At 43.0% G+C, this 26,681-nt stretch overlaps 1 protein-coding gene across 1 annotated transcript in view; it reads right to left on the bottom strand.

The window, feature by feature from the left end:
• TMTC1 (transmembrane O-mannosyltransferase targeting cadherins 1) overlaps positions 1-26,681 on the bottom strand; it is a 147,935-nt gene that overhangs the window by 36,430 nt on the left and 84,824 nt on the right. Inside the window, exons 9-11 of the mRNA XM_062616554.1 lie at positions 25,339-25,460; positions 10,796-10,960; positions 2,650-2,763 (exon numbers count right to left, since the gene is read on the bottom strand). Of these exons, the coding sequence (XP_062472538.1) occupies positions 2,650-2,763; positions 10,796-10,960; positions 25,339-25,460 (401 nt within the window). The remainder of the gene's footprint in view (positions 1-2,649; positions 2,764-10,795; positions 10,961-25,338; positions 25,461-26,681) is intronic.

Here is a 26,681-nt window from a genome sequence, read left to right as displayed (position 1 = left end):
GAGTGGGTAATCCAGTTCCCCAGCTGTTCTTCCATTTTCAGGTCAGGCCAGTAGCCAAAAAAAACCCAAACCATTCAAATCTGGTCAGGATATTAGAGCTACTACTTCCTTCTCTCTACCTGTAGAGTAACTGGTCTACAATCAGAGCAGTGATTGCACAGATGGAATGTGTGAGGATGGGTAAATAGCTTGGACATGAAATCTATTCTTAGCTGTGATACCTGTCTAGGGTCTTCTACTATATCCACCATCATGCTGCCCGTTCCACATCCATCATCTTCTCCACTGCTTCAATGCAGCCATCACAGGTAGACACCTAGCAGAGGCTGCAAGGCCTGCACACAACCCCAGTCATTTCAGAAGGGGTATGTCTGAGGTAAAGACATGGAATGTAATTCTCAACTGGAGAACACGTATACTTTTCACTTGCACTGTTTTATTGCTTATTACACAAGTAATTTCCCTGTGAAAGGAGTGGGGAAAAGGTGTAAAAATAGGGAAAACAAGTGCAGAGAGACAAGGGATCAAGTAATGTAGCTTCCCAGTGGTGGAGCCAGTGGGAGACTCCCAACTCCTGGTCTGCACTGCTTGGTCAGATAGCAAATGCACACGGTTGGTCTCGCTTTTCAGAAGAGCAGCTAATCCTGATAGTACTGAAGTAAGTGAAGCACTAGCCCTGGTGTCACCGAGACACCAGGCACCTAGAGAAGAGCACGGCTGGTTTTGTGTGGCTCCAAGTCCCAACAAGGCTTTCAATATTCTATAAACAATACCATTGGCACAAACCACACTATCTAATAAAGTTGGGGAAACGTTAGCAATCAGTTCTCAAAGCAGACTCTTTCACAATTGAAATATGGCAGAGCAGAAGGCAGCATAATAATTATAATAAATGGGTGCTGCTGAGTTAAAGAGCAGAATCTTTCATTAGCAAATCCCATTTACACAAGCAGAGGCAATTTTGGTAGGAGCTGTTGCATTCCTTTGTGCTTACATGTTCACTGCAGGACTTAACAATTTTTGTTAGCCTTTCTTTTTAACTTGCAATGGGCTTTTCTGGTAAGTTGGAGAAAGTTCAGAGAATAGCTGAACAACTGGAGGACTGCAAAAACTCACATGACACTGAAAATGCCAGCAACTACATCAGTGGGTTGTATCAAGCAGCAGGTAAAGGGAGGAGCTGATCACTATGGAAAACAGTAGTGGGATCTTCAGTGTGGCATTTGAACAAACCCAGTGACTGGAAGATGACATTAAACAAATGAGACTAAAAAACAAGGAGGATGTTTTCAAGAGCCAAGGTAATTAACCTTCAGTACCTTGGTGGTTGTGCTGGATTTTCCAGTCCTGGAAACATCAAAAAATAGGACAGAGGTTTTTCTAAATGACTTCCTAAATGCCCAGCATGGTAAAACAGAACAGGATGCTGCTCAAAGAAGCTAAAAAGTTTTCACCCAGGTTCAGGCCCTCCTCAGTGACACTGAACTGCTGTCCTGCAAGCTTAGCCTGGGTGGGATAGGAGCCCTGGGAGAACCTTTGTTATAACCCTGCCAGCTGGCCAGAAGACAAAACACAGCTGTAATTTCTGGAGTTTCCTGCCACACTATGTGTCAGGAAAGAACATGACTTGCACCTCCTGACATGCCCTATAGAGCTGAGCTCTGTCCTTGCTGTCCATCAGCTGAGCCACTCCTCACCTTGTCTGTCCTTCCCACATACGCTTTTATTCCCAAAGACATCTGCACCCTCCATGTTTGCTTTCCCTTGCCAACGTGTCCCCTTGCCTTTTCCCCTGCGCTTATACCCCTGAGGGACTTGTCCCTTATCCCAGACCCCCAGGACCAGAGCGGAGAGGTCTGGGGAACTGGGGTGACCTGCTTGCTGCACTGAGCACTGTCCAGGCAGAAAGAATCCCCTGAGGCCCCAGCTGATCTGCACTAACAGCCCCAGCAGGAGCGATGCTGCTCTCAGGGAGTGATTCCATCCACCCATGGTCAGGAGGGTCCTCCAAAGACCTATACCACAGGAGATGTCCTATATTACATCTTAGCCCAGGGCGCAGTTTTACCATGCATCTATGGGCACGGCAATTCACCCTCCTGCTTTAGCAGGAGCCACAGTAATGATGTTTATGCTGCTGCTGCACAGGAACATTTTCAGGATCAATTAGTTTAGTGTTCATGCAAAGCTCTGTGGACAGAGGCCTCAATACAAGTAGTAAGTACTATTATTATTACTGCACTTCAGATGGCTACAGCACTGGCATTTTCCAGGCACACACCATTAACAATTTACTAAGATAAATGGCCCAGGAACCTGAAAATGCATTTAGAACAACTACCTCCTGCTTACCAGCATACATTCAGCTGTGTAAATGACACCTCATTGCTCAACGTGTAGCTATGGTAACATTTCTATCGCATATATTGAAGTGTGCACACACACACACGTGTGGAGCTGGAGGGAAGCCAAGCTATCTCATTTAATGACACACAAACACTGAGCCAGGGAACTTTCCCAGCCTCCGAAAGCCAAGCTACCCCTGGGAATCAGTGGTGAGGAGCAGGCAGCTTGCCCCATGCCCGGCATGGAAGGGCAGGGATAACAGTACCACACAGCCAGAGCCCCACAGGCCATCAAGGGACTTACTTGAGAGCAGTTTTGTAGTGGTAGATCGCCTCAACGTTACGGCCCTGGTCTTTGAGGAAATTGGCATAGTTGTAGTGCACCTTGGCATTGTGGGGCAGGGTCTTCACTCCTGAGCTGCAAAGAGGAACAGAAGCAGGACAATGATAGTGATCCAGTTACCTCGCTTTCCCCAAGGCTCACCTTCTCCTCACGGTCCCCTTCTCCCACGTGCTCTGAGTGGACACAAATACGTGGCAGGAATCAACCTTAACCTGGCCGCTGTCACTGCAGGCACCTGTAGCACCAACACAGCGACACTCCCTGTGTCCAGATGCTGTCATATTTCAAAATCTGAATTATTAAATTGAAAGACTCTAAAAAAGCCAACATTTAGAGGGAAGGCGTATAGCACTTTCTATAATACAGCCATAACAGACTCCCTGCTTAAACTTCAGTGTTATGGAGCACCTTACGAAAAATCTCGATTTAAATCTGTCAGCTGCAGGTACCAGAAAGAAGGCATCTTTTCCATGTGCATCAGCCACTAGAGGGGATGCATAGCATACTCTGAGTACTAAGCCAGCACATATGTGCTGCTTAGTGCTGAGAGGAGTATAGCCAGGAGGTGAGGGCTAATGGCACTCTTGCCCCTAGCTGGGACTCTTGTCCCTAGCTGGCAAGGTACACACTCTGGCATTCTAACACATGACTGAGGACATGTGGCTGCACAGCCACCACATCGCTCCCCTCCACCTCCACTGCCACATGCAGATTGGACTCAACATTTGGAATCAATAATGAGGGCACAAAGACAAAAGGAGAAGAGCAAGCATATGCTTATTTACTTAATTAAGAGCACAGAAAGCAAGGTACACCTTGCACAGCTAGAGGAAACGCCGTTTCAAGGTTAAAGAGAGAAAAAAATCCGAGGCACCTACGACATGGAAACATTTCCCCTGCAAGTTTAATGGGGGAATCCTTTCCAGCACATAAACAGGGGCTCTCTGAGGTAAAGGGATATAAAGGTGGATGAATCTGTTCATGTAAAAGCAGACAAAACGCTGGTTTTTGCTCACAAGTAGATCCCTGCCAGCCGCTCTTTTTTCTCCCCCCATCATCTCTGACCCTCCTACCTCAGGCAGAAAAAAGAAAGGCTTAGGAAATTCTCAAGTGTTGCTTTGCCTTGTCTGTCTCTCCTGTTTAACTTTGGAGGGTATGGAAGTTAATCATAATGATACAGGGTTGCGCACAGCCCCTACCAGTGGGGGAGAGTGCACCTACAGCTGCAGAAACCCTTTGCTGGGGATTTTGCTGTAAAACAGCACTGAAGAATCCCAGTGGCAAACAGGGTATCTTTTTTCCTTATCTGCAGCCAGTGGTATCAAGTGCTGCTAATGCCTACTTGTGAGAGCTTCCAAAGCTTCACCCACGGCTGCCTTACAGAGTTTAGCACAACATAGCCACGGTTTGCCTACTGAAATTAAAAATACACCTTGCATTTGGCTTCCTAATCATTAGGTATTTCCAAATTACTTACTGGGAACACTACAGGAATAAGACATTTTGTGACTAATCGCTGAATTAAATCACTTAATTGATGCTATTCTTAAGAGAATGATTTTCTGTATTAGTTTTCACAAAGATATACTGCAGCAGCAGCAAGTAATGTGTGACTGCTATGGCTGTGTTAATTTCCGTTGGCCTTGGGAGCTATTAACTACACACTTACAACCTCTGGGCATTACTGGAATATTAATTTTTATACAGAGAGGTTTCATTACATCAGTGCCAGTGTTACAGGCAGAGGCATGGACAGGCACTCAAAACTGCTGCTCTCTGAGCTACATGCAATGAGTTGCTGGCTCTGCTACAAGCCTCTGCTGAAACAGAGCAAACAGTGAGGAGTACAGTACATATGCACAAGTACTTCAGTTCTAATGAGATATGGTTTTAACAGTAAGATGCATATGTTTAAATATTTTCACTCTGGACTGTCTCCCTTTGAATAGAATTTATTATTAATCCTGCTGGTCCCTTTTATTAAAACATCACTAATCAAGCTCCCTTCATCAGCGTGCTTCTGCTGGAGGTGGGGGTGACATAGGACAGGCAGAAATCAGTTTGGGTTCTCACTTGGGCTTTCTTATGCATCATACTGCTCACACTCCCTGACCTATTTATTCTCCTTGCGCGAGCAGGGAGCGTGGAGTTTCATTTTGCAAAGGCACAGAGCAATGTTGGAGGCTGCTTGGAGTCTCTGTGCTGTGGGAGGTAGCAGCAAACACAGCACTGGACACGGAGGAGTTTTGTAGGAGAATTTAGGCAAACACTCCTGTTAATTGATTCTTGGGCCAGCCAAGAACACTGTTTGCTCATTGACAGAGGAAACAATAATGTCCATAATGAAAGCCAAGCAGGAAAGGGTGGAGTATAAATAACAAGGCAGAACACAATGTTTTTCCATTTCTGCTTCCCACAAGCACCCAGTCTCTTTTTGCAATCTAATTTTCCAATGTGCTTTTCCAAACTCCCATTTCTCTCTTCTCCCTCACGGCCCACATGTGCCTTCTGAAAACCTACGACACCAATCTGGCTAGAGCCAGAAACAAGCTCACCGAGATCAGACGTCACTCCTACAGAGGATTTCCTTCCCTTTTGACTTCTACGAGAGCAGTAAGTGACATAAACGGAAAATAAACAATAGGCCAACCCTTTTACGCAACACTTCCTCTCCATGGGAAGTCAAAACCGTATTAGCTGTAAATCAGGGACATAAAATAACAGTGGTATTTTCCAACCTCAAATATCAGCATCACCTAGTCTCAGTTCAGTTGGGAAAAGTCTTCTGTGATCCCTTCCACTGTTTTTCTAAGTGCATGTTCTGCTCTGCAAAGTGACTGGGGTGCAGGGCAGAAGAGTCTTTACTTGTTTTCTGTGACTTCCATATGGAAAGTGCTCTGTTTACAGGGAAACAGGGCCATTCCCACCTCAGCCAAAGCCCTGGGGGACAGAGGGAATCTCCTCTGCTTTGGGAATCATTATCACCAATAAAGATTCTCTGCAGCAAATTACTCTCTGAATGACACAACCAACCACTTTCCTTGGCCTCCTACCCTTGTATTGATTTCACAGATATCAATGCTGGGCCACATTAAACTGCTCTATAGAAGATGCACAAAACGCAATAGGAGTTGCTCTCCCCAGCTGATCCAGCTTTCGGAATTAACAAAATAACACAGCAGTAAATGCCACCTTTGAGGATGGGTTGTTTTTTTTGCAAATTACTGAAGTCAGCAGACCTGGCTTAGGAGGGAAAACAGCTGACTAAGAAAGTGCCACTTTCATACAGCTCCTTTGCCGGTTACAACTGTGTTTCCAGGCACTGTCTGTCACAAACGTGGGCAGTACATGCAGATGCTTTCCAGGAGCAACAGGAAACATGGCAGCTTGACAAGCCTTGAAAAGGTTGGTACAGCGGATGCAGAGGTTAGCCCACAGCCCTCACCTCCCTCTCCCTGGCTTCAGAAATTAACACTGACCGCAGCTGAAGCCTATGGAGCCTGACCTCCTGGCCTGTACATTCTGCCTATAAAGGTAGTTCCTTAAATAATTAACAAATAAGCCCTCCCTGCCCACCTGCCAATACAGGAAAACAAACTGCTTGGGGCCTCTAGAGATCTATTGAAATGATACGTATTTGAGCACTTCTATGCTCTCTGTATATTCGAGCTCTCTCTAGAGCTGAGCAATTCTTATAGTTGTGGTTCATTTGCTTCTCATTTAGTCCTTGCACATATGTTTGTGTACTTATGTGGAGATGCAGCGTTTCCTCAGACAGCATCATCCTCCTACACTTTCAGCCAGGACACGGCAGGATTTCTGCATCCAGAAAACTTGGCCCCTGGGCTGGAGACTGAAAGCCAGGATGGCCCAGAGACAGCAACAGTGCTGCAGCACAATGTCAAAGTGGGATAAGCCTGGAGAATGAGACAAAATGGGGTACAAACGCAAAACCGATAACATGCTAGGTATACAGTCATCTCCTGGATCAGCGCAGAGACAGCCTGTATAACAGAACAGGTCCTGGCCAAGGCAATCGTGACAGATTGACCAGAAGAAACACATCCAAGCAAATGGAGGAATGGAAAGTAGAGAAAAAAGTAAGAGGCGAGAAAAACAGTAATGAATTAAAGCAGGAACCGAAAAAAGAAGAATGAAGAACTAGGAATGGGAGTAAAGAATCTCTCAGCACATGCTTCTTAAATATTCAACACACGCAGCGACTACCAAGTAGGTTGATTTATGTCTCCTTTCCCACATCTATAGATTTGCTCTGTTTCATTATTATTTTCTCTCATACTTCTTTACTGTTTCTTATCTCCTCCTCCTGTGCTGTCCTTTCTAATTTATGGCTGTTGCACATGTCTCCATCCACTTCTCCGTTCTCTCCTCATCAGCCTATATATAGCTGCCTCCTCCTGCCCAAAGAGATCTCCCACTCCTGGATGACATTATCTTCTTGCTATACTATTCTTCTTTTGCATTTCCTTCCCATCAGTAAGAAGTGTCCTGAAGTATTACAGACTCAAGAGAGATGTACAACACCTAAGATCTTAAAAGGACAACAAAAAGACCAATATGGTTAAACAGCATAGTAAAGAAGGCTACGAGAAATGAAAAAAATCCTTTAAAAAGTGAACATCACAGCTACAGAAGGAAAAAGGAAAAGAGTATAAACTTCAGCAAGTTAAACATAAACCATAATTAGGCAGACCAAAAGAGATTTAAGGAAAAACTTGCTAAAGCCATCAAAGCTGATAATGGAATACATCAGATATAGGAAACCTGCCAAAGATCCCCTAAGGCAAATAGATGATGGAGGTCTCAAAGTAGTGCTTGAAAAAGAAAAAGCCATGGCAGAAATGCTAAATGGATTCTCTGCACCAATGCTAACTACAGTGGTACTGAAGAGGTTGCCACATGGGAGCTTTTCCCTACAGGGTCAAGTCCAAAGCCCTATCTCAAACTGAAGTGGCAGTAAAAGAGGCTTTAAAACAAATCAACACCAAGAACAGCTATAAATCCATTGGGCCTGGTAGTATGCATGCAAAGGAAATAAAATGTGAAACTGCTATTAGTTGCAGTATGTAGCCTGCCATTTATACAAGGCCGGCACTAGAGAAATAGGACGTGAGGAACATGACTTCATTTGGCTCTAGGGGAGGGATCTGGGGGGCAACAGAGCAGCAAGTCTTGATTTCCACTCCAGGTAATCTGGGGAGATCCATAATGAAGACTGGTTCTAGCAAAGTTCTGGATAACTACAATCCAACAGAGAAGAACTGATCTTGTTTTTTTGCAGAAAGACGTTAGTTGGGCAGATCTGTTGCTCTTTGATAGACTCAACAGCTACATGGTATTGAAACTATGGAAAGCTTTTATGAGCTTATGAGCAAAAATATCCCGGTCAGGCTGAATCACACACATCAATGTTGTGCACTTAAATATTCAAAAAGACTTTTGTTGTAATCTGTCACTAAAGACTTCAAATTTCTTAAAGGCATCATGGAATAAGAGGGAAGGTCCTCTCCTTCATCAACACCTAGATGAAAGACAACAAGGAAAGAGTGAACAGTTTTTACAATTGGAGAAGACTGCAAGTAGGGTTGCCAAGAAACATGCAGTGTATGCACCTAAGCTGTGTTCACATATGACTTGAAAAGGGAGCAAACAGGGAGACGACACATTTGCTGAAGACACTGATGTAAATAACACTGCAGAAATTAAAGCTAACTACACATTGTTGCAGAAGGCTCTCATGGTATTGAAGGCTGGGCAAGAAGATGGCGGATGAAATACAACTCTGGTAGAGGAACAAGTATCAGAGTGTATATGCAAACACTAAATCTGCACAAATTTGCACACAGATTCATGTCCATAAATCAGGCACTTCCACTCACAATTGTTATCTTGGAGTTCTGTGGACAGTGCTGTGAAAGTATCACCTGTTGTATAGAAGAAGGGACAAAAGGCACGTGGAAGATCAAGAATTCATAGGAGAAGAGAAGTAAAACCAGAAAGAGCCCTATGCTCCTGTGCTGTACATATATCTTGAAAGGGGATTCTGGTCTCCTTCTCCAAAGGACAGATTAGAGCTTGAAAGCATCCAGCAAAGACTAACAAGCAGGAACAGAAATGCAGAACAGCTTCCATATGAGTAGAGTTCAAAATCAGAAGACTCCAGCCTTGGGGGACATGGGGATAAAGGCTGAGGGGGACAAGTGCTGAGCTGATTGTTACTCACTACTCATTCAGCACACCAGAACTAGGGGACACCAGACAAGATGATCAGGCCAAAGATTGACAGAAGGGAAATCTTAGTGTGCACATTGTGTAATTTTAACAACAGGGCCAAGCACACAGGATGCTGTAGAACCCAAACCTATAAACAGATTTGAAAAAGGAGTCAGACACATTAATGGAAGAAAATCCATCAGTGGTTGTTAAAAGCAAAAATAGCAAGTAACTCCTGATTCAGGAAGTCTTTAAACTGCAGATTACTGCAAGCTGGAAAAGGACTGGAAAGAATTATTAGTGCTGCTGGCCCTGTTCTTACATTGTTTTTCTAGACATCCACTGCTGATTCATCTCAGGGGAAGGATTTTACATGAGGTGACCCAGCAGGAGCACACCTATGTTCTTGCCTTCTCCTCCAAAGCCCAAGGAAGATCCCTCTCCTGGAACTGTTTCTAAAAGTCATGAGCTGAAGAGCAAGTTAGCTCAACCTAAGTCACTGAGCCCTGCATACTATCCTGCACAACACCAAATCCCTGCCTTGAGGCAAGGTGTATTAGCTCCAGCTCAGTGCTGCATTGAAGCAGTGGCATGGTTTCTGAGTATGAGCTGGATTGTACATTGCCACCCTGCTTTGCACAGAGGTAGGATGAACAGAAGTCCATCTATGTCCAGCTAGGTATATATAATCCTTCTCTTCTGTGACAGACCCCCTGGCACCCCATATCATCCCAGGAGTGCTCCTTATAGGAGGAGATGTCTTCCTGCCACCTGCTCCAGTTTGACTTCATCGTTCCTAAACAGGGGTGACTGTAACTGTACACAATGGGATACCAGAGGATGCCTGCAACTCAGCATATATAGAATCGCCATCTTCCCACCCCCCTTTCAACAACAAAGTCATCTAACTTGGAAAGCCTGATGCTTTTCCTCTGACCAGCCACTGTTAGCCAGAAGGGTTTAGGCTGGAGGTGTGCTTCACAGGGATCATTGCACAAGCCCAGACGGGTCACCATGGCTGCTATTGTTTGAACAGCAAACAGCCTTTCAGGGAGACGGGCAATGAATCATGTCAGAGTGAAGAAACCGCTATTCCAGATTTATTTTCTTTTAAATCCCACTAACGGGGCCTCAACCACTTCACTGGAGTTTCCTGAAGAACGAAGGGTACACATAAAAAAATAATTTCATACTCTTTAGGGCTGTATAAATTAAACTTTGCTCTGGCCAGTAAGTCAGAGAGTAAAGTTAAGCAACCCATGTGCAGATCACCTGCACTTTCGCGATTACTTCACAATTAGACAACTGCTGAAAGCAGCTGGAGGCAAATGCAATATATTTGCTAGCAAAACACAAAGTGAAACAGCCTGTTTCAGTGCAAAAAAAATACATAAATGAGGTTGTAAAGAGAGCTGTTTGGCAAAGAGTAATCAAATAAAATAAAATATGGTACATTAAGTTGGGCAATTCATGGCATTTCATTTTTTGTCATTGAGAACATCACTAAAGAAAATTCAATATATTCCACAGCATTACTATGGTGTTCTGGAGGATCACAACAAATTTTTGCTACATCTTCAAAAGGAAAAGTGTTACATTATTGGTAATTTCAGAGAACTGAAGTTATGTAAAAGCAGCATGTCCTAAAAATGTGATTGCCAGAACCAGGGTCTGTGCATAAGCATGTAAAGTGCTGACACCAGTTTATGCACAGCTGCCAGAAAAGAAAAAGTAGCTGTTACTTTATAATAATAAAAATGTTAATCACAACAATGCATCAATAGCAGGACTTGTGCTAAAGAAAACTATTCCATGTAACAAACTTATTTTAAACAATACAAGAATGCAATTACTCTCCTGTGGTCACTCGTACCTGAAAAGGGATTCTCGTGACAGCCAGATTTCGTTCTGTTTCACGGTCTTCCAAGAGAAGAGCAGCAGCAGTAAAGCAAAGAGGGTCAGAACAGTAATTCTCCATTTATTTAACCATGTAGACAGCTTTCTTAGACCGTGGACAAAAAGGATGCAGTACCCCATACTGGGAAAGAAAAATAAATAAAAAAATTGGAAAATGCACCACAAGTTATATTCCAGTACTCTGGTTTATATGCAAGACCACGCATTATTGCATTTATTACACAATTAGAGGGTTTTTTGGACTAATTGTATTTTCTGGGCTAACAAATTCCAATTCAAAAGCAGTTTTCCTCAAGTCACTGCACAATTTCCAAATTAATCTAAATGATAGACCCGGATGCCAGAAGTACAGTAGCGCACATAATACCACCCAGCATAATGGTAGCTTACACCAGCCCGCAGAAGGCAGCTGCTTTTCTGAACAGCAAGCTAAGAAAGCATCATGTAATAACAGTAATACTGAGCACTACTGGGGCAGCTTGGAAATGAAAAACGTTTTCAACAGAGGGAAGTCTCCAAACAACCCCAGCAGTGGCCGCTATTAAGTCTAGTTAACAAATCGTGAAGTTGTGGTGGGAGAGCTAGTGTTGCAGCCAATGCCACAGCAGGAGAGGGTGGAAAAGGCCGCATCAAAGGCAGGAGTCCCTGCCTGAGTCTTGCACACCTACATCAAAGCCAGCCCATCCCTTTTAGTGCCCAGTCCAGAACAGCTGAGACAGCAGAACTTCCTCACTGCCCTTCCATAAAACTACACACGGTCTTCTCCAGCACCCAGGCTCCTAGAACTTTCATGACTCTCCATTCACAACTACTGAGGCATTTTCTGCAAAGTGAACTGCATTTTGAACCGAGGTCTTATTCCTGTCTGTATAACTTCAAATAAATTTAGTAATTATTGAACCTAATTCAAGCTTTATGTTAATTCTTCCAGTGATGCCTCTCTGAGCTGGAAACGGGGTGCTTTCGGTTGCTGTACTTAGTATGCCATTAATTCTGTTTGGCATTTTTAAAAGGGAATTTCAATTCTTATTGCTTGAGGAATTTCAGTAGCTTATTTTAACTCAGTTACTTAGCCCCTGGTTTAATTAAAAGCTATCTTAGTCCAGAAAACTCCCCCCACAAAGAAAAAAGGAAGCAGAAGGATATGGAGTAACACCTGGGGACTATCAGCACCCAGGACAAAAAAAAACAGCCCTCCCCAGACACTGGCACACCTTGAACCCCAGCTGAATCCCACACTTGAATGTAGGCAGGCTGGAGGCAGACAGCTCATCACACCTGCCTGCACTCTGGATAGAGATCTACAGGCTTTCCTGATCTGTACCAAGACATGCGAGCAACTTCCCTATGAGACTGCTAGGAGGCAAGAAAAACTAGAACATAATTTCTCTGTCAGAGGTGACCTTGCAAGCAAGCACATGGTATGGTGAAAGTCAGTCTGGATATCAGCAAAGGAAAAACATCCTATCTTCAAGAAGCTGTGAGCGTGCTTCCCAGCACAGTTTCTCTGGACACACTGCTATTGCTGGGCTTCCTGAGGATGGAGAGGGACAAGAATTCTGGCTTTTACTGAGGAATGAAGTGACTCTGTTGTATATGCTGACAAGCAGCAGGCAGCGGTGCCATCTCTGGCATAGTACGGGTGCCATATAAGTCGTAGAGAAGTACAGACATAAGGGGCAAACCCAGAGACATCAGATCTAGAAATCAGTCAAGATTTCTTTCTTCGCTGTTGTTTTAGAGTTCTCCTGTTTTTCAGGGTCGAGCGTCAGTATGGTTGGGCTTTTTTATTTAACTATGCTCACATTTTGCTGCAACACATTTCTTATGGCACTTGCACTGTTTTTTCTTCCGTGAATTCTTTTGCACACATACGTTTATTGCACCTATATTAACTGCAAGCAGACATTCAGATCTACAAACCGAGACGCTGGTGCCAAACAATCCAGCCTGTATAGCTATTGAACCCTATTTTATAAAACCTCTGAAAAGCTAATCTCAGTAATAAGCCCTCCCTTCGCAATAAGAAATGCCTCAAAAACCTGCGGATAGTTTTCACTCTCTTATTTTGCCCTTCAGCAATTTTATCCCTCCTTTGGAATTAATTATGTGACATAAACATTAATTGCTTTAGCACAAGGCCGTTTTCAAAGGAATTTCCCTAGACCTTCACAGCTTCAGGAACAAGCCTTTTCTAACAGAGTTGTGAATACATCCAGAAAACAAAAAAATGCAAACGTCAATGTCTTGGTATTTATGTCAAACCCTGCCCCAGCTGTTGGGAATGTCTGCCTCAGCAGCAGCATTCAGTCTGCTTGGCCAGGCCACAGCCAGCATTGCATTAGATCTTACATAGCCCTGGGAAAGGGGCTTCCAGGTGCTGCTCTCCAGTATCTGCAGTGCCTTGCCACAAGTCACAGAGAGAGACGCTGGGTGCTGCAGAGAATTAAGGGTTCATTTCAGCCTGCAGCTCCCATCCCAGGTGCACTGGCAATGACACTGCAGCAGTGCCCAGCTCCGCGTGGCAATTTCCATTAGAGGCTCCCAAAGCACTTCCTGAGGGTCTGCTGCAATTTTCCTCTTACAGAAGAGCAGGAACCTGAAACATGTCAATAACATGATTTTCTCTGCTGACAGCAGACTGGCAAACAAGGCAACAAAGCTCAGCCCAGGGCCCTACCCACAACACAAGGGAGTATGCAATGGAAAACATCTTGCTGAAAAGCCCACATGACTCCCTGTGAGATAAACAGGTAAGTCACCCAAAGGCAGGCTCTACATCCACGCTCAGCAAGGCAGCAAGGCTACAGGATTCAGCAGGAAGTGCAAATACAGATGAGCATGGGTTCCCAAATGGCTGCTGACAGCTAACCTACCAGAATCCCAAACTGCAAAGCTGCTAAGGGTAAGGTTAAAGGAGTGACACTATAGAGGCAGGACTGAAGCATGATTTACACTTTAGTAAGAAGGGGGCCTACAAGTTTGCTAGAGAGAGACTCTTCATCATGGACTGTAGCGATAGGACAAGGGGGTTTAAACTTAAACAGGGGAAGTTCAGGTTAGATATAAGAAGTTCTTTACTGTACGGGTGGTGAGGCACTGGAATGGGTTACCCAAAGAAGCGGTGAATGCTCACCCTGGTGGTGCTCAAGGCCAGGATGGACAGAGCCTTGGGTGACATGGTTTAGTGTGAGGTGTCCCTGCCCATGGCAGTGGGTTGGAACTTGATGTTCTTAAGGTCCTTTCCAACCCTAACCATTCTATGATTCTAAGATAGAGATAATGGTGACAGCATTAGGACTGAGTTGTAGTTGTGCTATAATTATAGCCTAACTAACCTATAGTCCATGTACCTGCACTATAAAATGCATAGGAGCCCAAAAGAATGGAAAAGAAGGAAAAGGATCAGGAACCATGAAGCCGGACAGTACTTTTATTTTCAGAACCTGGTAAATTTGGCTTAAAACTTCAGACCATTTCCTGCCATGGATCATCAGGGACAGGGTGGGGAGGGCACACCCACATTATCTTTCAGGGACATTTCAGTGCAGATGTCAGGTGGAGCTGCACCTTTTTGCATGGTCATTGCATTCCCTGGTCAAGGGTGAATGTTACATTCCCGGCTGCGGGTCTTTTTCAGGCCAAGGACTCCCAGAAGCACAAAGCACTCGTGTTCTTTGCTGCCAGGAAAGCGTGTGTGTTTGTGATTTCATGCCACATATTGTTTGCAAAACAACAACTCCCTGCAACATCCCCAAAGCTATTATCCTTGGTAATTTCTGCATCTCACTTTACATTTCTATGTTAAGGCCAAATAATTATGGTGAAATCAGGGCAAATCCAGACCCCTCCTCCAGATCCAGCTCTAAACAAACCAAAAAAAAGCATCCATACTAATATATTAATAAGCATCTGTAAGAAAAGCACAATTACTATTGTTTCCTAGTCCCAAAATCACATAATCCCTCATACTTTACAACACACTTGTTTCATGCTAGACTCAGCAGTCCCGGTACAGAAACTAGCTTTAGTAGAGAGAACATGAAGTTTTGAACCAGTAAATCACCAAACTTGCTTAGATGGAGTTAGATGCTTAGATGCTGCTGCTGCAGCAGCAACATGTCTGACAGTCACGGGACCTGGAGAGCCCCTCCACAGTGCTTCAGCCCCGAGATACGTGTTCATCCCATTTCCCTTGATCCCAACCTCATCAGGCTTCACATAAGCCATTTGAAGCTGCCCTGAGTTTTAGGAGTCAGCAGCACCCCGACAGTGGTACCCATGGTGGAAAGAGTCTAAACAGGTGAGACTGCACTTATCCAATTAACTTGCCGGGTGACTCTAAGGCATTTCCTATGTGGTGATCCTGTTATCACCTACAAACACAGAGAACATTTCAAATGCTTTTCTTCTCAAAGTGGTGGGAGAACTCAAATCCATATCAAACGTTAGCACTGGCTAACACACATTCACAGAAAGAAAATTTAAACTGTCTCAGAAGGACCTTTCATCAAAGACCTACTTGCCACTTGAAAATCTTACTCTTACACACTGCATTCCAGACATCGCCATAGCTATCTGCATATGCATCCAGGCAGTACGGTTGTAGGTTTGGGGTTTGTTTGGGTTTTTTGTTAACTCTAGCATTTCCTAGGAAGGAGAAGGGAGGGGACCATTCCTCCTGAAGGGCTTTTCTCTTGGTATTGTAATGCCTGTCATGCAAACACTTTTCTGAAATACTCTGTAGAAAAAACAAAACAATGGGAAACAAGCAAAATCCCCAACCCTTATTATTATTTTTAAGTCGGGTTTCCACTGCATGACTGTGAAACTGCTAAGCTTTCTCTTTTTAACCTTCTGTAGAATAAGCAACAGCCTGTTCTCCACTATGAAAAGTGTATGCCAGCTTGGTCCCTGGGGTCAGATGCAAAGCAGGACCAGAGGAACAGCCTGACAGGTTAACACAGTTTTTCCATGGGCTCACAATGAGCACATTATTATAGGAGAAACTGTGGCTTCAGCAATTCAATGATGCTGCAGAAGAGCTTGGCAAATGGACTAACAAGCCAACAGTTTCATGATTGCTTGCATTTCAGACTCCTGTGGTACTAAAGTGGTACCTTGCAATTCAGGTACATGTCCTGAACTGTAGTGAGGGCAGGGCTGCACTGGGCAGGCAAAACCCTCTGTGCCTTTGCCATGTACTTCTGGCAGATCACACACAGGGAACTGTGCAATAATAGATTTTTGTCTACAGTTTCCATGGTTTGTTAATACCATTCCACTTGCAAGGAAGCATAGAGAGAGCAGGCACAGGCAGATGGGAATGAGGTGGCACGCACACCCCATTTCCCATGGTGCGCTACATGTACTGCCCACTTAAAACAAAGGCCAAACCAGCAGATACTTAGTATTTGCAAACACTTCTTGGATAACCACATCAAAAATTCAATCTTTCCGTTGGCCATTGGCCTTGGGCCCTTTCCCAAGGCAAGGTGTTACTGACAATGCTTACACACAGCTTTTCTCTCCCTTTATGGATCAGGTTTCTCACAGTCAAGAACCACTTGGCTGCATTTGGTTCTTGGCAATGGCATCTAATCAAAGACACATGTGGTTAGTGCCACAGCCCAAGATTATTAGGATGTTCTGCTACAGCAATCTGCCAGCACAGGAAACCGTCTTACCTCTGTCAGCTCTTGAAAACTGAGGTATGTTCCAGTCACACATCTTACTGCATTTTCTGAGTTGTGTCTTTGCACAGCACAGGTTTCCACTCACAGAGGAGCCTGTGGGCAGAACAGGCTAAGTGCTGCCGTTCAGAGGCACCGCACATGGGGGAACCAGCCCCGACACCAGCACTGCAGCCCCAGTCTTTTCTAACTGACCCAGGCAAAGCTGTAACCTCAGGAGTTAAAAAGGGTGGAAGAATGCAGAAAAGATGCCTTCCTCACACCTTTTAATGGTTATTTTGGGGATGTTAAATCTTGTGAAATAGTTTGTTTAGTTTTGGAAAAACTCATTTAATCTCAACTACATGCATGTAGTAAATCCACTGATTTCATCAAAGCATTTACTCCAGATTTCTGAGCTCAGCCTAGATAAGAATCCAGATGCATGTATACACATACATATCAGAAAAACAGCTGTCCATAAGCAGCCTGTCAAAGCATGGAAGAAATACTGCCCTGTTTAGCGGCTGCTAATGCAACAAAAGGGATTATCTCAAAACGATACTGAGACCAGAAAATGCACTTGGCTTTAACATTCCACCCTGAAGGCTCTTTCTGGACTGCAAACCACCTTCTTGATTTCCAGCTCTTATTTAAGATTACTCCCTTTCCCGCCATAAAAAATAACCCTTGCTTTCAAGCTGAAGCAAGTTTAACCCTTGTGTGTGTGACTTAAGCTAAATTCATACTCTGCTATTGCCCTTCCGAGAGTGCGGAGCGCAGCCTTGAGAAAGACGATGTCTGCTGCCAGGTCCAAACACTGAACACAAATATTTGATTGCCTCGGATTTATTAGTCCTCCACAAGCTTCCTAGCACCAGTCCCACACATATGTTACCTGGCACAACATGCTTTTCCTGCTTCCAGTCCAAGCCAGTCCAGCTCTGCAGCCTGAGCTGAAGACACACACTGAGAGGAAGAGCTACAACCAAGCTGAAATGCAGCTTGCAGGCAGGGCTGTTGCTTCAGGGGAAAAAGGCAGTTCACCCCTGTTAAACATATCAGCTCTGCTCACACTGCTCTAATGGGGAGTAATTGATTGCAAAAAGCATGCCTGGCATGCCCTGTGGGCTGCTCCTGCCTTACTGCACAGCAGTCGGATGTGGAAAGGAGAGCAGGCAAACAGGGATGGCCAGGGTGGATCCTTCTGCCCCAGAAAGCACTCTCAGGCACAGAACTGCAGCGATGAGCAGTGCTGGCAGTGTAGCAAATATGCTGTTTCATGAAAAAGGTCAAGTTTTCCAAGGCTGGAGCCATTTCAGGCAAGAATAAAATCTGGACTTTATAAAAAAGGTTTTCATCTGGAAAAAAGGTGTATTTGTATGTGCATGCTGGCTTGCACTGGGGTCACCCAGAAAAGCCAGATACTCAGAAATCAGGGTACCTCCCTGTGACTCGGATCCCATGGATTCAAACCACCTTGCAAGGTAAAGCTGAGAGTTGGGGGTGCACTGAGTGAGTGTGCATGTAGGCCTCCAAGTTTGGTGTCCCCCAAGTTCTCCAGTCATCAAAACCTACGTGCTGATCTTGAATAAACACACTCCACTGGTCCAAATATATCTGGGAAATTGAGAAGTTTACTTTGTACTGCCAAGCTAACTGCTGGATCAAGATGTTCTCTCACAGCTGGTACAAGGCCTAAATTCAGCAAGTTACAGTCTGGCTAATTTGACAGGAATGTAAGTGTGAGGATAGATAAGGTCTGGATCAAACTTCTGCCACCGAGTGATCCAGCAGCCTGTAGGTCTGCACGAGCAATCCTGGAAAAATGTTGGTGTGTGGCACATGGACCTCAGTGTCCCAACTCTCAGATGAATATCTCCCCCAGAGAGGCAGCTGTGGGTTACATCCATCCAACAGTCTATTTCTGTTGGTTTTTTTGACCATAAACTCCATCTTAAGTTGGAGAAGTCTTTTGTTTCCAACCTTTTCATCTGAAGTTTCACTACAGTTTCAGCACACCTTGGCAGAAAGTTTTGGGTTAACTAAAATGTCACATTTTCCATGGGAAAACGTATCAAAACTTTCTCAAGCAGTTTGGAGTATGAGTGAAAAACCTGTTGGAACATTCACAGCTTTGGACTGAATGTCCAAAGGCAAGCAGGATGTGGGATGTGTCTCTGTCACCCTCAGACAACCAGCAATATTCACCATGCATCTATGGCTCTTCACTGGTGTTGAAGTCTGGGGACAAAGGGAAAAGTGTTGCTTAAATTGTCTATCTTCCAGTAATGGCAACATGGAATTAGCATCTTTTTTCTTGGTTACTAGATGTTTTAAAAGACTTCAGGACCACCTCCAACATAAAATGGCTAGTATGTAAAATAAATCCTATTGGGAAAAAACAAGCCTCACAGCTCAGAAATATCAGTGTGACAACTAAAGAACTGGCAGTGTACTTACTACTGAGTGTGCTGAATGTGTCAAATTTTCACCAGAATTAAGAGGCCTTGTCCTGGAATAAGGTCTGCAATTCATAAGCACAAAGACATAGAGAACCATAAACACTGGCAGAATACATTTAATGCGGAAAGGTACCTTATGAGTTAGTGTTAGACTTTGTCCTTGGCTCTGAATTAAAACCTATGCATGCCTATATTAAAGACACTTAGACGTAACGGGCTAAGTCATCAAAATGATTTACCTGCACAAGCAATGGGGTCTTCTAGCCAGAACATGCCATAATTGGAGAAAATGCAGGAAGTCTTATTTTCCTTATTGGAGAGAAAATATGGACTAGAAATGAATGATTTCGCTGACCTTTGAAAGGCTATTTAACATTTGGACACATTTCCCTTCCCTTCCTTCCAATAAGTCACATGATTTAAAAAAACCCTACTTCATTAGCGTTGAAGTCCAAGATTTCACTTCCAACAGATTCCCATCTGAAAAATTTACAGGTAATACACAAACGTTTCATGGTTTTGGTTACTATATGCCTTATGGAAAGAAAACATTTTATAAATGAGAAATCTGATAAAATTCCATGGGGATTCCACAGAAGTTCCCCTAAATCTTATATAATTTACCGTGGAAGGGTCTGTATGTTACAGTTTTAATTAAAATACTGTAATAACTTCTGGAATTCTATAGTAGGGACAGCATTTCCCATTCAATTCCATCACAAGTCTCAAAAGCCACCATGTAAGAAACTGTTTTCTATTAAATTTCACAAGGCATCTTCTTAAGGGCACTGTATGCCCTTTTAAATAAGAATTTCTCTTTAAACAAACATGACCAAGTAGATTATTTCTACAAGATGACATGAACTTAGCTTATTACTATTTTCAAAAGCAATATCCTTACATCTCTGCATTATTTTCAAAAGCAGAATAAATGAGTTTGAAGGTTTTCCTTTAATCTATCACAACGAAACCAAAATCTTTCCAGTATAGACATTAATGCTCATACTTTGCAGAAATTCAGCTTTTCCTTGAATAGATTGTACACAGCCAAAACACAACATGTTTCTCAAAAGTATGTTTTAAGTTTAGTTAAAATAATGCAAGACTTCAGTCTAGACCAAATGCACCATAAACTAATCTTTTTCAGCTTTTCAGCATGATTTCAGCTTTTATTCCTAGGTCTTTACTGCCTTTTGTCAAAATATATGACACTAGCATCTCAGCATTTCTTGCCTGCATTTACAGAGGATGGCTGCATTGATTTCTGCTTAAAGTGTTTAACAGGGGTGGGCAAGCCTTCAAAAATAGGAGCTTAAGTTTGGATATGCATCTGAAAGGTAGCTGCTTGCAGTGTTTAGCCTTTCTACAAGCAGTTAATTCTCATTAATTAATGTGAACTCTCCCTGTCCCCTTCCAAAAGGCAGAGTGGAATTGTTATCTCTATTGAACAGATAAGAAAGCAGAACCAGAGCTGCTTGTCTCAACAGAGGTCCCCACCTCCTCTCCTCCAGCCATGAGGCATTTTGCAGACTGAAGCTTGAACAAATGCCCTGAAGTAGGGACCTCATGGTAAAGAGGGACCATGGTAAAGAGGACCCACTGCCATCACATAATGCCCTCCCAGTCCTCTCCCAGTGCCCCCAGTTACAGGAAATATAATCCAGTTTGTTCCTTCTGAACGTGGCCCTCACAAGAATAGCAGCAATAGAGTAAGGCATTGAAATCATGCTTGGTTTAAGTAAATGGAACAGGTGTAACTCAGAGTCCATATCCAAATCCTAAGTCAATTGTTGGTGTATAACTTGAAAGCAGGCAAAAAGCTTAATTATGTTCTCGAACTGAGATCAGGGAGCAGATAAATTGGCTCCATGGAGTCAATGGGACTTTCACCACCTGACTTTGCTGGGGTCAGGGTTTGATTCCAATTGAAAAGAGAAGCTTCTTCTGTAACTCAGATGATCCCTTACAGGATCTGATCTAGTCCTGAAGGAATTCTGAAAGGCAAACAGGAATTCAGCTCCCAGTGAACTCGTAGCTTCAAAGAAATAGGTGGCAAAGGAAACCAAAACACACCACCATCACATTATAAAACTGGTCTTCAAGAAAATGAAAATAAAGTGGAAAGAGTAAAACACCCCCAGAAAAAAGAAGCACCAGTAAGTCCCATCCTCAAGTGGCTGTCCTATAAGCAAACAGACTTTGCTCACAGATATTCAGGTCCACAAAAATTACAGACAATTCCAGTACCTACCAGTTTTGGGTGGTTTTGTTTTCTAAAGGTTAATAATGTACGGAATTACACTAATTGAAACAAATGCGTCGGCACAAAAATCAAAAACATGCTCTATGCAAATGCAAAAATTCATATGGTGCCTGCTTTGCTGTGGCACAGGGAAAGCTTTTAACATGTGCTTCGTTCCTGAAAAGTGCAAGCACTTTCTTCTAGATGCTGGCTTTCTCGCAGATTTTGAGATGGATGCTGAAGCAAATGCCATCCTGTATATAGCAGTTATCTCATCTGCTAGTATTGACAATTAGGGTTGCAACACCAACTCTTGATAGAGTGAGGAAACGTTAAAAGAAAAAAAGAATAAAAGAAAATGACAGCAACCCGTAATTGCCTGTGCTGGGAAAGAGTGGCTGCAACCCACTCATTGCCCAAAAATGGTGCAGGTACCTCTGACTTGCCTACGGCTTTCAGCAAATTGGAAATAAGCCATGTAGCAGTGTTTTGGTTGTGAAAACAGCTGAAGTTGTCCAGCTGCAGTACAGCAGCCCTGCCAAGAGCCACTGCTATCAGGGTAGCAGTGAAAGATGGGGAAGATGTATGATTCTATGATTCTAAATAGCTCTGATTGATAGGAAAGATCCATGAGGTGAGAACAACCTCAACTCTGCTGATGTGTCAATAGGGCAGGCAGCCCCCGGATGGTCGAGGAGTTTGCATTACGTCTCCAGTTTCTGCATGGTGAAAGGCAACACAGAGGACAAGCTAGCACTAAGGACAGACAAATGCTCACAGCTCAGAATACCTGCATGTACATAGCTGTTCCTGATTTTCAAAGAATCAGGCTGTCTGTAGTGTTCTGAGCACATTAGCAGATAGGCAGCAAGCGTTATTATATCTACGTTTTGAAGAGGGGAAAAAAAAATAGTGATTTGTCTTTCACTGATCCAGCTATTTATTGTGATGTCTCTTTGGAAAACTGTGGTCTAGAGAGTTGTATCCTGGCTAACACTTTCAAGATATGTAATCCATCCCCCTAGCCCTCCTGAAAACAAGTTTTCCCCTCTTAAGGATAAGAGAACAACAACAAAATGAAAATTAGAAATTGAAATACAAATAGTTTGCCTTTGAATTTTTTCAGGCTAAAGTAATACTATTATTAAAAAATCCTGATTTTAACAAATAAGTGCTTGTAAGCCCCAAATAAAAACTAAATACAAGAAATATTTTCTCCAAATATTTGTGGTTTGCTAAAGCCAATTAAAGAAAACATTCTACCATTTTGACTTTGCTTATATCCCTCTTCCCTGAGGCACAGCTTGCAGACAGAAGAGGAATTGTTCCAAATACTCATCAATCCCCAGAAGGCAAGGCCCAGCCATATAATTAGACATCAAGCAAAAGGCTTATTCCCTGTTCCTTTCTATTTACAACATCTTTTACATAAATCCTTGGGCCCTTACTTAACGTAGATTGAAAAGAAAATGCTTGACATTTTGCCCAGGTAACTACTGTGCAACACTGAATTAGGGCTTCAGGCTGCGACACGCATATACAACTGTCACATCCATAAATACTAATAAAAGGCTATTACTTGAAACAGAGATAGAAAAGCACCTTCCAGCATAAGCCCAAAACCATAGATCACTGAGCTGAGTTCTTTCCACCTAATTGAGAACTTTTGTCTAAATATAGCTGAACAACCACCTCTGACACACTAACTGAATTTTAGGGAAGGAATAGTAAGGAATAAGAAAATCCCTTTTCAAGATGTAACATAAGAAACTGCTAAAGGCTGTTCATAAAGAACATGAGTGCTTCCTAAAGCCATCGTTATTAAACTGACATGCTCCCAAGGGGGGGGGGAGGAATAAACAAACAAACAGAAACCAAACAAACCCCCCCCACATTATTTTTGTTCTTCCACAGCCATGAACGCTCACAGAAGCTCCCCTCACCACTCATGTCATTTTGCACCAACAGGATGCAAGAGTTACCATTTCTCGGTAACTCGTAGCCAAGAGCTCAGCTCTCTTGAGATCCTTGTGCTGGAAACTAAACTGCCCACCATTCCCACAAACTGCCAGAGTTTGCCTTCCCTTTTCATGCCAGCTGCCTGCCAGCCTGCGGTAGGAGCAAACACCAAATATTGCAAACCAGGACATGAGTGATCTGAGCAAAGTATGAGATATCAGGGGATGCTGACACAGAGATATCCCCTGTGCTCCAGAGATATCATTTAATCTATCGTCTACCTCAGTTTTCCTGCCTGGAAAAATAAAAAAAAACAACAGGATCTATCAATTGCCTACTTTGTAGGTCATATATTTGCAAAGCCCTCAGGGAGATGAAAAGCATTATACAAACTATATGCACACATGTTAACGCTGATTAATTTTCTCTGCACAAACATATCCTTTTTTCTTCTTCATTGCCCCTCCTCTCATTATATCAGCAGTCTCATCTGGAGGAGGACGAGGAACTGCTGACGGCTGAAGTATTTTCTGCAGTTCTTTTGAGATTCAGAAATGCAACCACTCAACACAGCCCTGCATTCAGCTGTTTCCTTAATAGCTTTGCTCTTTCATGTGTTTCCTCATCTTCTGTTACATGAATTTAAAGCAATCTGATTTCCAAGTTAATTTGAAATGATGCAGGATCCATTAGTTGAGGGTATCATTTGCAAAATAACACCACGGAACAACTTTCACTCACTATACTTTCAGGTATACTCTCAGCAAACAAAAGCAATGCTAGTGATGTGAATGAAATCTGCAGGATTTGACCCAAAAAAGCATATCAGTATATAGCAGAGCACAGATATCCAGTCTAATTGCATGAGAAGCTTGTAATAAATGCAACGGCTCCCACACAGCCTGAGTTTTACACCAATAAGTAGCCCTTTTGTGATAATGCTTATACAAATGATGATCAGAATATGAATACGGCTTTGCAAAAGACCACCTGTAAGCATTTTTCTTAGGATTTTTGGATCCATGTTTTCTGAGGAATACAATTTAAACATTTTGTGGGATAAAACTATTGTTTCAGTTATCGCAAAGTAATCCAGAGTGAAATTGAAGACTTGTACTTTTTCAACAGCTCCACAACGGCAGCTCCCGCTAGAGATAACAGATGCTGACCTCCTGCACCCCTGGACAGACTTGGGCTTTCTGACTTGCGGCATCCAAGAACAACCATTTATACTCATAGCTGGAACAAACTGCACCAGCACAGATTGCCCAGAGAGGTTATGGGGTTTCTCTCCTTTGAGATATTCAAAAAGCTGTCTGTACATAGTCCTGGGCAACTGGCTGTAGGTGGCCCTGTTTGAGCAAAGGGTTTGGACCAGATGACCTCCAGAGATCCTTTCCAACCTCAACCATCCTGTGATTCTGTGAAATGGGCAAAGTCTGGTACATCTTGGATGAACAACTTCTTACTGCCACCTCAGCCTCTGGTCTGGGTACTGTGGAGATGTCAGAAGTAAGGACACCAAGTTGTCCTTGAGTAAATGTAATCAGAAGCACCCAGACTGCTGAAGTGATAACTGTTAGTGACTGGAAGCTGAGAGCAAACCCAGGGCAGAGGCTGAGGGATGGAGAAGTGGCTGGCTTTTCTTCATCCTCTTCAACAGCTGCAAATCCTGCCTTTTTAGATGTGTATGCAGTCAATAGCTTACAGGCAGGAGGTCATGCGTGTATTTTCACAACTGATGCCAACACCCTTTTAAGACAGCAAGTCACCTTTGTTTGTACTGACCACCTAATGTAGTGGGAAAGCTGAGCAATACCACAATAAAAATGTGACAGATTAATTTTTCGGCTGCTTTCCTTGAGGTAAAGACATTAAACAATGTAAGCTGATAATACTACTAAGAAAGAGAGTCTTGGAGGTCTATCTTCAAAAACAACAGCTAATCTCTGTATTCAGCTGTTTCAGGCACAGCAAAAAAAAACCTGCTCTCAACCAACTATAAAATGTCTCATGCTATCACACCAAAACTGCAAGGCAGAGAGCACACTGACTAGCAATATAATGTTTGAAGTATTGTAAAAGGAAAGAAGCAATCATGCCTGCTGTTACAAAATGGGATGGTGGTCTCATTAGAAAGGAATTCAATTGCGATAGTTACCTCGGCATGTAAAGGACTCGCTCTGCCACCACAAATCCCACCCTGAAGAAGAGGTTGCTGGCTGGGATGAATGGGAAAACCAGGAACAACAAGCCAACCAAAACTTCTTTGTGTTCCAGCTTCTGCAATAACACAAAATTAAACAAATATCAACTAAACAAATCCAACTTAATTCACCACTAACTTTCCCTTTTCCTTTTGAGTTTCTTATATATGAAAAAGGCAACTTAGATTAATATTTGATATGATTTGCATTTAAAAGAAATTATTTCAAGATGCTATTCTTCTATATAAACACACTGTTTGTGCTTCTCATATGTCCAGAAAGTGCACAAACATTAACCACAGTGTGTATTACTATCCTTGGTATCTTTTCCAAGGTCAGCTCTATTGTATGCAGCTCTCTTGAGATAGCATAAGTAACACTTAAAATATACCCCATGATCTTTAAGACCCCTTCCAACCCTAACCATTCTATGATTCTAAAATGGGTAATACATAAGTTTAGAATAGCGTGTATGTATACATTAGCATGTCTACCACACTCTGGCTGTATGTAAACACACAAATGCATATTGCACACACAGACTGCTGTGTTCAATCCTGAATGTTTATTAACTGAGAAAAAGCTGTTCAATCAGTCACATTTTGTGTAAAGAAAACTAGCCCCAAATGGCATATCAATGCAGTCATTTTATCCCTTTGGAGACAATATCTAAACTTGAAATGATACTTTCACACACGAGGTCTCCATACTCATACAGAGTTGGAAATTTGAAACATGCTAGATGCTAAAATTAACATCTTTCACTTGAGCTCAGTTAATGCCCTTCACTTGAGCTCACTTTAATGTTGGCTTGCTCTTTGAGGAGAAATTGAATTGCCACATGCACTTCAAATCAACTGTGATCTGCACAGCCAACACAAGCCTCTCAGGATGCCATTAGGAGCAGCCGCTGTTGCAGCCATAGGGAGACCCAAGCCTCCTCGGGAATGTTAATTTAGCTCCACCCCAAGAGGGTGAATAAGCTCATGCTTTCTGTCAGTGATACCAAAGAACATCATCAGGCTAACAGAAGTGTAGCACTGGGTCTGTTAAATCACCCAGGCAGACATCTGTGCCTTCCTGCCCTGCCATACCACTGCCTCATGAGCTGCTGCAGCACCCTTTGGCAGCCTTTGAGAGAAGCTTTGTCATGCTTAGAAACAGATGCAACCAGAATCACTTAATGGTTGCAGCACTTTCTAATTGTTGTGGGCAATTTCTCAACTTTGGATAGCAAATTGACTTCTCTTTACTGAAGGGATCTAAATTTAGAAACATTGAACAAGACTTTTGAGTA

This window comes from Pezoporus occidentalis, unplaced genomic scaffold, assembly GCF_034315485.1.
Source record: "Pezoporus occidentalis ecotype Australia unplaced genomic scaffold, CSIRO_AGI_Poc_V1 ctg19, whole genome shotgun sequence".
Lineage (NCBI taxonomy): Eukaryota > Metazoa > Chordata > Aves > Psittaciformes > Psittacidae > Pezoporus > Pezoporus occidentalis.
The sequence above is the reverse complement of the archived record's forward strand: the minus strand, read 5'-3'. Positions and strand labels throughout refer to the sequence as shown.